Source organism: Tauraco erythrolophus, chromosome 7 (genome assembly GCF_009769465.1).
Source record: "Tauraco erythrolophus isolate bTauEry1 chromosome 7, bTauEry1.pri, whole genome shotgun sequence".
NCBI classification, from domain to species: domain Eukaryota; kingdom Metazoa; phylum Chordata; class Aves; order Musophagiformes; family Musophagidae; genus Tauraco; species Tauraco erythrolophus.
The window spans coordinates 37,440,050-37,453,237 of record NC_141471.1 but is presented as its reverse complement, the minus strand read 5'-3'; the positions used below and the strand labels follow the sequence as shown (position 1 = coordinate 37,453,237).

Genomic DNA, 13,188 nt, shown 5'->3' with positions numbered 1-13,188 from the left:
TGCATAAGCCAGCACTTCCTGGTTACGTTTAAAAGAAAAAGAGTGTTATAAAAAGTATATATAAAAAGAATTTTCTTCATTCAGCGTGAGGAGTAGTATTGGAGCAAGGACAATTGAGTGAGGTTTTGTTGTGGTTTTTTTTTTTTCAGGACAGCAGCATCAACACAGAGGGATCATGAAATGACAGCCTGAGACCTATTTTTTTTTTTGGTGTAAAAAAGGACAATGACAAGAAACCTCCGCACAACTCACTAACTACAGAAGATATCTCATTTATTTAATCAGTTAATTTTAAATTAATAACATTTGTTAACTTTTTGCATATGTATGCAGCACATTCAGCATAATTTTACATAACTTTTAAAGTGTTGCATTTTATTACTATCAAAATGCAGTTAGACACAAAGTGAGGGGGGAAAAAAAAAAAAGGAACAAGTACCAGTCAGCATTTCTACCATCATAATGTAAAAAGTTAGAAATTTAAATAATTGTCTAACAAGCTGTAAAGTTGTTTAAATATGAATACAGTTCCTTTTTATGGATAGTCAGAAGGAAGAACCAAATATAATGTAAAAACTGTATCTATTTGCAAATCTATATTTTAAAGGTTACAAATTGAGACTCAACCTTTCAACAAAAATCTGCCTACCACTTAAAATAACCATTAATTTAAATCAACTGTTTAACCTGTATCGCTTCGAATCAGCAACTTCGTATAAACGTAACATCCACACTTGAAACAAAGTACAGAAACTGTAAAGTTTCAGACGATAAAATGCAAATGGTAGAATAATGGTTTTAAGACTCTTTAAAAAGCACTCCATACTGAAGAAGCAGGCAGGAGAATGTACACTGCTTTGGAATTCTTGTTTAGCCCACATATTTCTCAAGCTACTGGGTAAAAAAGCAAGGATTTCAGAATCCTGTATACTAGGTGTATAACTATTCCTATTATAGGCCTGAAAGAATTAAGTCATGAATTCTGTAAAGACTGTCACATCTGTCAAATTCAGGGTGATTTGTTTAAGGAAGAGGCAAGAGAAGCCAGCTAAGCTATGAAATTATCATTACCGGGTGCAAGGGAACCCCCACACTAACATGGATATCAGACTTTTCCGAGAGCGACAAATAGGTGTCGACTGAATTCTGCCCAAAGCCAGTAGCAAAAAATCTTGACAACACAAAGCAATTACACTTAAAAAGGTAGTTTAGCATCAGTTTAGCCACCCCAGTGTTTAACCATAACGAAGTGTTTTACAATGACAAGTGTTGATTCACAATGTAAATGGCTTTTGAAACTATGTTAGGACAAATAGTAGAGCTGTGAAACACTATCGAAAGAACATGAAGCACAGCTCCTCAGCACAGGGTATGAGGGTTTCCAGGAATACCTGTCTGTTGTAGCCTCCTATGAAAACAGCTTGGCAATCTTAACTGTCTCACCTAGGACTCTTGACAGAAGTGTATTACAAGATATTTTTTTTAGTCACCACTCTAAATTAAGGTGAATTCTGAAACAAGCTTGGCCATTGTCATATGGAGAGGCACAGCTCAAGGCAAACTATACCATGGTAGTCAAAACGCAAATAAAGGGTGGTGTGTAGGTGAAAGTAAGTGAAAAGAGGAATGGCAACTGAAGAATGGAAAAAGGCAACTCTTTTTCTCCTGAGTTCCCTACCCCTTAGTTCTGCTCTTCTGAAGGCATTTGCCAAGCAGCTGATTATAGGACTTACTTTAAAATTCAATCTGAAATAGAAACAAAGTCTTTTGTTTCAAGTATATGACTTAGTATCTTCATGAAAATATTCCACTTTAAAGGCAGAGCTATGTTAGTATTCTTCAGGCCATGGCCTGAATAATTCCATCTACAAGACTGCTAGTTATAGTACAGCCGAGCATTAGGACCTGAAATTAAAGCAAAGGCTGACACTGTTAAATATTTCCTAGCATATCTGCAAAGGCCACTTGGCCTTGTGACCAGCAACCATACCTAGGCAGCACTGTTGCCATCTGTGACTTAAACACGAACCCAAAGCACACTCACTTCACAGGCCTGACTGAAAAAAACTACGCCTCAGGCATTGTTCACTGAAAAAATACAAAAAATCAAAGCCTGGTATTTGTCTGGTATTGTGAGTACAGAGTAGCAATGGGGTAATATTAATTAATCAATCTAACCCAAAAAAAACAACTTACAGTTAAATATATTACGAATTGAGAGCTTAACATATCAAAAGTTCAGAAATATCATACCGCTTCAAAAGAGTCACAGCCTATCAGTATAAAGGAAGAATATAAAACTATTTTATTGACCACTGTTCACCAGTATTTACAATAAAGTAAACAATATACAGTCTGATAACATTCAAATTACTACAAAGTTAGTTTTCACCTGGTCTTCTTGGGACCAAGTGATCCCAAATACTAAAAAGAATGATTCTACAGGTTTAAAGGGCTAGGTTTGGGTAAAGAAGATACATGCACATCAATAGTATAGAAGACTACAAAACATCTGTGAGCTTGTTCAGACATTCATTGTGATTCTGTAATAACTATGGAAGTTTATGAATGTTTTATAAAAGCTTTTACCTAATATGGAGGAAGTAGTAGTATCAAATGCTCTCTTGTGATAAATGAAACAAGTTGCAGAAAGCTTTTATTTACTTGCTGTTGATGCAAAACATACTACTTCAAAAAATATCAAATTTAATTCTTGTTAGAATGTATGCTTCTCACATTGCTAATAAATCAAACTCCAGGTCTTTAATATTCATATATATAAAAAAGCAACGCAAACAATTATTGTGCTTCATCTTCTGGGCATGAATGCCAAGTTAGTCGCTCTTCATAAAAAGCGATTACGATCTGAGGACACTTCACATTAGCTTCTTTGGCCAGGACCAGATCTGCCTCATCAGAGTCTTTCCTGATGTAGAAGAGAGTGGGATTTAAGAAAATGCATAATCATTAATTCAGTAAATTTAGCAGCTCTTGATATTTATGTCGTAAGTTCTTAAAAGAATGTCAGCTAGAACTCAGTTTTCAGTATACCTTTCACTATAGCTACCAAGAATTTCCATGCTAATGGCAAGGTTTCACAGCTGTATCTTTCTTCCCAAGTTTTTCTTCTCTTTGAAATAGAAATGCTATTCAAAACGAACCATTTATAAAGTTACCTGTTACAGTATGTAATGAAAGATGCAAAACTTTGCTAATTTTGTCTTTTAAAGCATAATCAAAACTTCAAAGTGAGACTTGAAAATCAATAGCATCGGTCTTAAACAGGTGGTACTTACATCCAAATTATATTTACTGTTTATGCAAGTAACTTGCTGTATTTCATACCGCCATTCTTGATGCTGTCTTGGGGTAACAGAACAAACTTTCCAGTCTGACATGCTTCACATTCCATCTTAAAGTGTATGTTGCCTTCACAAGTCAGTTTTGTGCACACATATTCATACCTATGCTTGTCGTCTACATCCAACTATGAAAAACTAATCAACTGCAACTGAACTAAACAAACAAAAAAAAGCTTCTTTTTGTACATTTCCTTTGTGATTGATTTTGCCAATTATCTCTACAGAAATTCAAATAGTCATGATCTATACTTTGCAACTCTCTAAGTTTCACGTAAAATTTACAGAGAATTTGAAAAGGCAGAAGGGAGACAGGACCTTCCGAAGCACCAAACTTCAGCAGTCCAGGCATAACACATGACAAATCATTTCTCTGGAGACCACTCAGTTTGACTCCATTCAGAAAACTATGCCTTTCTCACAGGCTGTGGAAAGCTATCATTCTTCTCATCCCACCACCGTAAGAAATCTGACCCCCAGCAAATGTTAATTCAATCTTTTGTATTCTCAACACTGGGGGAAAAAAAAAGTAAGTTTATCCTACTTGTTCACTGAGAAGAGCCAAGTCTTGTGTCAACGCTGTAGCTAATGAAGCTGGTCTCCCTCTACCCTCCCAACAATGCAAACTTCCCCCATCACTCTCCCACCTTACTAGCCCATCACTCCTTCACATTGTTTTTTCTTCATTTCAACCTCAGCTTCCTCCACTAGTTCCTTCCAATTCTCTTTCCACTTGGTTGCATGCAGAACAGCTGGCACTATGGTTGGTTAAAAGGTTGACTATCCAGCAGCTGGCTTCTGCTTATGGAAACATGTAAAGCTGGAGTTCTGCCTGCCACTCCCTCAGCAAGGACACTGCTGAGATCCAGCTTTTCCATACAAATGCCAATTTTTCTGTATTTTATCTGTCATATTTCTACTTCTGTAAAACCAAACCAATAGAACCTAAAGTTATTTTGGCTTTGGAAGGACGAGGGAATAAGTCCTAACTGATGACACAAGCTTTGTTTGTCTAAGAATGCAAGATTAATAAGGAGATCACCAGCCGTCTTACTCCTGAAATGAAGTTGTCTCATTAACCTAAGTGCAACTGTCTGCCCTCCTTCAATATGGACCAGAACTGTGGATGTTAGACTTACCATTTCATGAGGAACATAAGCTCTCCACTGCTATCCGTAGCCCCAATTATCCGCTCAGGGTCAAGACCCCTTGCAAACCCTCTTGGTTTATCAACCTGTTGAGTAAGTCAGAACATTGTTATCTAGCTTAAGTTAAAATTATTTTTTGGCATTAGAGCTAGATATATACGTTCTTGCGTGTATATATGTATACAGATATCGGAACAAAAAATATAGCCTTACATAATCATAAATGCTATAATTACATATAATTGTCTGAAGATGACATTGATTTTATTTTTTCATGACTGATCTTCAGGTACAGTCATTTAGATGTAGAGTAACAAAGAAGGAATTTTACATCCATGTTTCTAGCATTTATTTCTGAAAACTCAATAGATGAAACAAGTGATCCAAAAATCCTTATAGTAGATAAACAAACAAGCATGGCCAGTAAAAGCAACAAAAAAGGCAAAGCAAAAGCGCACTCCTGGAAGTGGGAAAAACGCATCCTTTTCAGCAAAACAACTGGCTTGTGTTGGCTTAACCCAACTATGAAACTGCACCTTTGGGGAATGGAATGCCTCAACTCTTCCTGGCTCACTGAGATCGCACTAGTGGTAAGGAATATCACGACTATTTCCTCTATTAGTTCCTCTAGTTTCACAATACCCTTTTTGAGACAGTAGCCACTACTGTACCAGATGAAGACACACAATTGACTATACGGAAACTAAAATATTCTTTGTATTATTCATCAACTATTCTTTCTGATGTCTTCCAACTTTTTTGACATTAACCACACATCCAACAGCTGTCTTCAGTAAACCACTGACACTGCCAACCAGTTTCATGTCAAATTGCTAGTTTGAAAGGTTACAGAGAAAAATGTGAACTCCTGAGTGCATTATTATATGTGCATTATTTTGTACATATCAGAAGTAAATTTGTCATGCTGTTCATTCATTTAAATTGTAGGAGAAACCCAGACCTTTAAGAAAAGGTAGGCTTCTTCAGTCGCCCTTTCTACCTTCTCTCCACCATCGTGTCTGCTCCTAATCTAAGTAACCGCCTGGCCTTCACATTTTGCCATCTTGCCACTCACCTGTTTAAAGCCATGCACTAAATATGAAAGCCAAAACAGAACTTCATCTTTGTTCCATTCATGAACCTTTTGCTCTAACACAAACTGACCACTTAAGATCATTCATAAATAACTCTTAACCAGTCTTTCTTTCAATTACTCAGTAAACATCATGGGACAATGCAAGAACTTTTAGTCATCATGTCAATCAATCATCTTTTCCCCACCATTTGGACAGTCTCATTAACCACCATGAATAACCATCCTTTTCAAAACACAGTTCCAGGTGTTCCAGGCTGTACAATTCTTACAGTTTAAAACCCATGTTTGGTCTCATTCTCAAAGTCACAACAGGATTTTGGGGAGGATGGGGATACACAAGTAGGGGAGAGAGACAAGAAAAACAAAGCTTATCACATGAACATATACTTACAGAATCACGCTTTTTCTTTGATTTACTATCATCAGATTCGCTATCTGACAAAGATTTTCTTTTGGCACCGTCTGTTTTTTCTTTACCAGCTTTCTGAGAGTTCAGAAAAGCCTCGATTAGCTCTGGACAATCTAAGTTTTCTTCTGGTTCCCATGTGTTGTCAGCACTGAAACATACACACATTTATGTAAAACCCGGAAAAGAAGAAAAATGTTAAACTAGCCACATGGCTCACCTTAAGCAAGTTTTTTTTTTTTTCCTCATTATGCATGGCAGCTTTCAGGTCTAAGAATGCTTATCTTGCCATCTTTAGTAACCTTCATGTACTGCATTTGATGACAAAGAGGTATGCTCTGCTATTGTTGAAAAACAATGTTCTTAAACTGGAGATACAGAATAAGCAGCTTTACTAACTCCTATGATCTGGGTGGGAGGATAGGAGTTAAAACAAGCAACCCAATCCCCACCCTATCAAAACCTACCTGTCCATTTAAACTGACTCCCTTCCCTGTTCTTCTAAAGACTGTCCATGCATCAACCATATGATATAAGCACTAAGACTTACAGAGAAAAATGTACACAACACCCACTACAAAAAGCATATGTATACATGCCTAAGCTTCTATATACGAGGAATGCTCTCCAAAGCTGTCTCTGAGCACTAAGATCAACTATATCTAGAACTATCTCTCTCTCTCATTTGACTACAGGAGGGAAAAAGGTTCCATGTCCAGAGCTGGGCACTGCACGTGTTCCACTGAGCATGCATATTGTTAACTAAAATTGCAGTAAGTCCATGAATGTTTCCGACAACAACTAAGGACCTCATCAGACGCCCTCATGCACAAATACTGCCACAGTGCTACTGCACAAGCAGGATGCCTACAAATTATTTTCAGTTACTAGAACATACCTTTACAACTTCCATCAGACCCTCAAACACTAAACACATTGTGTTTTGCATTTATGCAAAACTTGTCACTACACAAATTTCAGATGCTAGAACGCAGAATGTTGCAACGCAATCACATTGGGAAGTACGCAACAGCAATATGACTGCATATGTAACGACTTATGTTCAAATGCTACGTGCATCACCTTTTTTCAGTTAGTAAAGTAGTCTGTCAGAAAATGTCACAGGAGGGAGGGAAGAGGCACGACCATGTGCCTTCTGTAACAATCCACTGTAAGGTTTTCTTGCACTTCCATAAGTCCTAAGAAAGAGACTCAAAAGATACCTTTTGGATATGCCTAAAGAAGGCAACCATGCCACAGAATTCCTTATGCAAATTCATCTAATTTGAGAGCAGTTCAGCAAATTGAAGAATAAGCAAAATATCTGCTTCAAATTCATTGCTTCAGAGCTGCCTACAGTTCAAATCCCCGCAAAATTTCTTACTCAGAAGTAACATTAATTCCACCACATATATAACAACTGTCAGTCTAGCTTACCTTGATAGATATTGATGCAAGCTAAGTCAAAGAACGATCATTAAGCACTTCATAAAATTCTTTAAACATTTTATGTAGCACAAACACTAAGCTACGTATCTTCCATCTTATTTTCATACTTGACTGCCCCACTTGAATATGCATTTATAGATGTCCTTCCCTTGAGGTTCTTTAAAATGCGTCCTCATCATCCAATCCCCTCTATGCATAGGTACTTCAAATAAACGGTTAGTATTTAGCATTCTATCAGAAAAAAATAACAGGTAATGCCTTACTCTGTAAATCCTTTCCACTTCAAGTAGTATTCCACCTTTCCATTTACAACACGTCTGTCCAGGACTTTTTCCACAACGAATTCTTCAGGCTCTGCCTCTTCAACTTTTTTACCTTTGCCATTCTGTTTCTTGCCCATTTTGTGCTACAAAAAGAAATTCAGAATGACATCATTCATTCTTTTGCTTTATGCAGTTACTTCACTGGCCAAATCCAACTTTGCTCAGTAAACAGCAAAGAATCATGTACTTATTCACACTAAAGCCAGAAGCTCAGACTCCTTTTACATTAGTGCTTGTGGTCAGGTAACCTGAGCAAGACATGCTAATGTTCTGGGTTTTTTTCAGTTCCTTAATGAGATACCCAACATCAGTTTTTAAAAAGGTGAAATTACTTTGTTCATACACTCAGTGCCTCCACTCCCCTTATAAATTTAATTCTCAAGAGTACTACATGCTCAAAAATTTATGAAGCTTCTAGAAGTTAACTCTATGCCTGTGAAAAGGCAAGAAACAGCATAAGGCAGAAGCAAAGAAAAGTAATAAGGGAACTGTGAAAACGCATAAAATAGAAAAGGGCTACTACTCAAAAAAAGGTGGGTACTACCTTTTCCAAAAAAAGGAGAAGCTAATGGGAGCAAAGTTTATGACGTATTGCTACAATAGGCAAAATACTCAACAATAACCCGTAACTGTCGAACAGGATGCATGCTAGGAGCATTCCATTACTGCAGTCCCTTCTCCTCTTAGCCACGCACCGATGTAACTTGCTTTCAAACAGATGTCACAAAGGTGCAAAAATTTAAGACAGCTACACTTAAGTACATCACTTAACACGTAAATGAAATTTTGCTAACTTAAAAAACTTTATAAGTGTTTTAAGTTTACATTTGATACTTCAAATAAGTTCTTAAAATATTACATCCACATCATCCTCAAGGCATTCCCAGTTTAATAAGGCACAATTAAATAGTAATAGAAGGACACATTTCAGAATTTCCTTGTTTGTAATCTTATAAAGGTTGGAACAAGCCCATCATGTTGTCATATCACATTTCTGGAGCACTAGCAGACCAAAAGCAGTTTGTTTGCCATTTTGGAACACGCTTTATAAGGAAATTGTTAAAGTGGCAGCCATAAACTAATGGGAGCAGCATTAAGCTCCTAAAACATATAGACATGCAGCACCCTAAATCAAAGCGGACAAAACTAATTCCTCACTAATGCACTTCCTATAGAACAGAAAATAGACAAGCACGAATCACAGAGCACCTCTATTTGCTCCTCTATTTGGCCTTTCTCTAGTCCTCTCTAGAATTAATGCAGGTTTAGTTAGCGAATGCTGCAAAACAATTTTGAAACTGTCAAATTTTTAGGTTTTTGTCTTGATGTGGTGAAAGGTAAAAAAAAATGTTAGACACAATAAAAACTGTCTTCTTTATGTAAACTGAAGATTTGAAGCCAATTCTTTCTTTCCGAAACCCTGTCTTTGAGTGCCTTATTTTTTGTAATTAGTTTTTTTCTTATCTCCCCAAAATAGCTTTACTCTGGTTGGCAACCCATAAATTGAAGGTGCAAACAATGAAGATCAGGAAAAGTCTCAAGTCTCTCTTTCAAACAGTTAAGTTTTTGCATGTGATTGTATCTCATGTGACGTTTGTTTTGATTTGGAAGCATGGAAGAGAGATTATCTAAAACAGAGCATGTATTTCCAATTGGGTTTTAACTACCTGCATATCTCAAGTGTATTTTGACCACAGCATTCATGTCTGAAAAGTGTCATCTTAAGCACACTGGCTTTTTTTGCCTCCACAGGAAAAAGAATGTAGGACTGAAATTGAAGGAAAATAGAAACATGAGGATGTCCAATGCTTCTATGAAGGCAGCTTCTTTCAGGAAATGGAAGTGTGAAAGAGAGAAAGGGGTAGATGAGGAAAACAAACAAAAAAAGAAGTGGGCAGAGGAAGACACAGACTCACTATACCATAGTAATAACATTGCAATTACTGGTGAAGAGGCAAGCAGGCTACAAGTGGGGATCATCTCTGTGTTCTCCGTTGGACTAAAATTCTTTGATTCAATGGAAGATCGTTTCCTGGTACTTTTTTCAGCTTCACTAATTCTTGCCACTTAAAGATAACTGCTTTGGATTTCTGTATCAAAGCAACAACTTATATCTATATAGCCTTCCACAGAAGAAAATGAATGCCATGGAGGTCTGTATTTTTTTCTTGAAGTACAGTAAGAAATAAAAAATTGAGAGTACGTTGCTTTTTGGTTTAAATATTAGAGATTTAATTAGGTCTTGTGTGCATCAGCACTGCTTTCCAAACTCTTGAGCCTTTCCAACCTATTAAAACACTACTTGATTGCAGATGCAGCAGAAGTAGTGAACATCTGTTAAAAATCTGTACATTCCGAGATTACACAACCCGATGTAAATCTCGGCCCACAAGTGAATGTGGCACCTGACTGAAGTTAAGGGGTACTAAACGTCCACTGGACCCCTGAAGCTCCCTTCTCTAGGGTTGCATGTTGTAAGCACCGACTTGGGCGTCTGACCACTGAATGCTCATCTATGGCTCGTTTCCCTTTCTGCGTTCAGAAGTCACGTACAACAGGTGCAGATGCTCTCCAGTGGATAAGCGCTCTTCCTTTAAGGGGCAAGAGTAAAACACTGATGTGACACTGTGGTGAAGGGTTTTAACACTCAAGACGTAACGAAATTGGAATTACAGTTCCAATCTCTACGCTATCTCTTAATATGTTTAGGTTTTGCAAGCAAATACATAATGAAGCAGAATTAGTTATGGTTCCCATGGGAACCATAACTGATTTTCCTGACCTGTGCAGCAAAATTCTTAACATCATCAAAAGATTAAAAATATTGCATTCACAGATTCTTTCCTGTCCCTGAGGCATCCCCTCCCCAGGCTGGCTAACTCCTTTTCTTCCTCAAGTTAGGGAAAAGCAGCCAATCACTTAACTAACAGAAAGTTCAGACATTCACCTTGGTGAAATTTTTTTAAATAGTTACCGTACAACATAAAGGAAGCGCTCCATTGCACTTCTAAGCCAGGAGTTAATGCAAGATTTTAATGTACCTCAATCTGGGTCAACCAGTAATCATTTTAGGAAGTTTAAGAACAGGACTTTAGAGTGCATTGTAAATCAGTTGTTCTGCTATCCTATTTTTGAATCGTACATGCGTATTTTTGCTTACTTCCCCCCCCTTAACCTCAGATGCATCTCATTATATTTTTTCAGTTGTCTTTCACAAAACTATGTATTATTATTAGTTGAATGGTAACCAGCAACAAACTGCCCTTAGAAGTCCATATTTTAATGTCAAGCAAAGCTTTACAGGACTTGAGATCCATGAATGCATCATTAAAATGGTCCAGGAGGGGTTGACATCTGATAATCTCTGCTCCTATGAAATTCAAAGAAACTGTTATTTCTTAAAAAACATTTCAAAAGGCATCTTAACTATGCCACATCATTTCCCAATAATGTTATTTTTCATCTGTAAAGACCGCCTTTACTCAGGCAATTGCTCTTCCCAAATATACTGGGAGAAATTAAATGAATACATGATTTGGATTTTATTTTTTACATATATGATGAATCACATGGTGTGCTGAAAGGAGGCTAAAAAAATCCTTAGTGTTTTCTACCAAATGACAGAAGAAATAGAGCAGAGTCCTTTAATATTTTTTTTCCTCAACAAGTCTCTTTAGAAATGGCAGATTTATTAAAGCCAAAGACAATGTCCTTTCTAGTAGCCTTACTTTCTGGATCTGAAATTTTGGTCAGAATAATGCTGGGGAGGGGAGATGTGGATGTATCTTTAAATGGAGATGCCAAGTTATAAGTTTGAAGAAAAATATGTTGATTAAATCCTTATATACTTTAGGTGTGCATGAACTTACCAATGTAGTTTTATTGGAGGCCATTTTTATTGCAGACTTGCAGAGCTTTTACTAGAAAAATGCATGACAATTAAAAGGAAGTTTACATTACTCAAAGAAAGGCATCCCAATACAAGCATGGTCCTTGTTCCAACCCCCATGTATTCACTGTACATAACATTTCTAATACGGATTAAATCCAGAACAAAAAGTAGGTTACTACTTTGTCCGGTATAACCCAGTAATGCACCATTATGCTAGCCAGGATAAATGATACTGACAAAGTGGTATATAGGGTTGAAAAAAGGTTTTTCCCAAGGCCTTCTAAGGCACAGAGGTATTTCTAGGGAAAAGGGGGAGGACCATCAGGGATGCTTATTTCCTTAAACCCAATAGAACAGGAGTTCAGATTCTAGCAGTTAATCGACATATACCTAGGTATATTAACTGTGAATCTGGTGGGGAGCAGCTACATATCTGTGGTGTAATAACGAGTCACCCACTACTCTTACATCTTAGTAAATGCTTATAAATAGCAAATATTTATCTTAATGCAACTATAACGTTGCCATCTGATTCTCCAGTTTGCAAGAATTCAGGTCCTAGAGCAATATTAACTCAGCAAAGCGGTATATACTGCATATTTAAACTGCATAAATGACGTTGAACACAATCCATCCCCTTTTCCATGTAATTTCTCATACCGGCCACCTCCTTAGGCATGTATCATCCCCGCCCCACTGCAAACTATAGAACTATTAGAATTTCCCATATGCCTGGGCAAGGCAAAAGAGAATGTCCTTCAAGGCCAGACAATCTCCCGGACTCAGCAATCCCGCCCAATTCTCCCCGGACATGGGAAGTGGATTTTGGCAATCCTATAGGCGGTGGGGTAGGTGAGGCGGGGGAAGGGCAGGGGCTAGGGCCCCAGCGCAGAGGGGCCTGTCTCGTCCCCGTTTGACAGGCAGGAGAAAGGGGAAAAGAAACAACAACAACAACAATAATAATTAAAAAAAAAACAAACACCCAACACAAAAACAAAACCAAAACGTGCCACCCCCACCAGAAAATAAAGGCAGCCCTGCGGAGGCCTGCTGGGGGAGGCTGCGCCTCGGGCCTGCGGTGGGCGCACGTGAGGCCGGCGGGGACGCCCCGGGCGAGCTAACGGGACTGCCCCGGGCGGCGCAGCGCCGGCCCGCCACCCCACAGCGAGAGGCCGGGGGAAGAGGCCCGCCGCTCCCGCCCCGGGCAGCCGCCGCCGCCCGGCGGGCCCCGTGCGCCGCGCCCCCGCCGCCAGGGCCCCTTCCACGCCGCCTCCCCCACCCCGCCACGTTTCCCCCAGGGCGCGCCACACGCCACCGCCTCCTGGAGCAGGGACGCCCGGTCACCGAGGCCGCCCCCTCGGTGGCGGCGGGATGGCTTTGTCTCCCAGCGCGCCCGCCGCCGCGCGGGTGCCGCTGCCCCCGCCCCCCGGCGCAGCCCTCCTTCCCCGCGGCAAAGCCCGCTCGCTCCGGGGCCCTCCGTCCGTCCGTCCGTCCGTCCCTCCCTCCCTCCGGCGC

General features: G+C 39.1%; 1 protein-coding gene across 5 annotated transcripts in view; it reads right to left on the bottom strand.

Annotated features, from left to right (window-relative positions):
- Positions 1–252: 252 nt before the first annotated feature.
- Positions 253–13,188, bottom strand: part of CBX3 (chromobox 3) — a 15,497-nt gene continuing 2,561 nt past the window's right edge. For 3 of the 5 annotated variants that reach the window (XM_086614241.1, XM_086614245.1, XM_086614244.1), the window contains exons 2-5: positions 7,722–7,864; positions 5,995–6,160; positions 4,499–4,593; positions 253–2,926 (exon numbers count right to left, since the gene is read on the bottom strand). In XM_086614241.1, coding sequence (XP_086470367.1) covers positions 2,800–2,926; positions 4,499–4,593; positions 5,995–6,160; positions 7,722–7,864 — 531 coding nt within the window. In that variant the 3' untranslated portion in view covers positions 253–2,799. Of the gene's footprint in view, positions 2,927–4,498; positions 4,594–5,994; positions 6,161–7,721; positions 7,865–11,650; positions 12,677–13,188 lie in introns of those variants that run through there. The other 2 variants (XM_086614243.1, XM_009992180.2) reach the window with 2 other exon arrangements.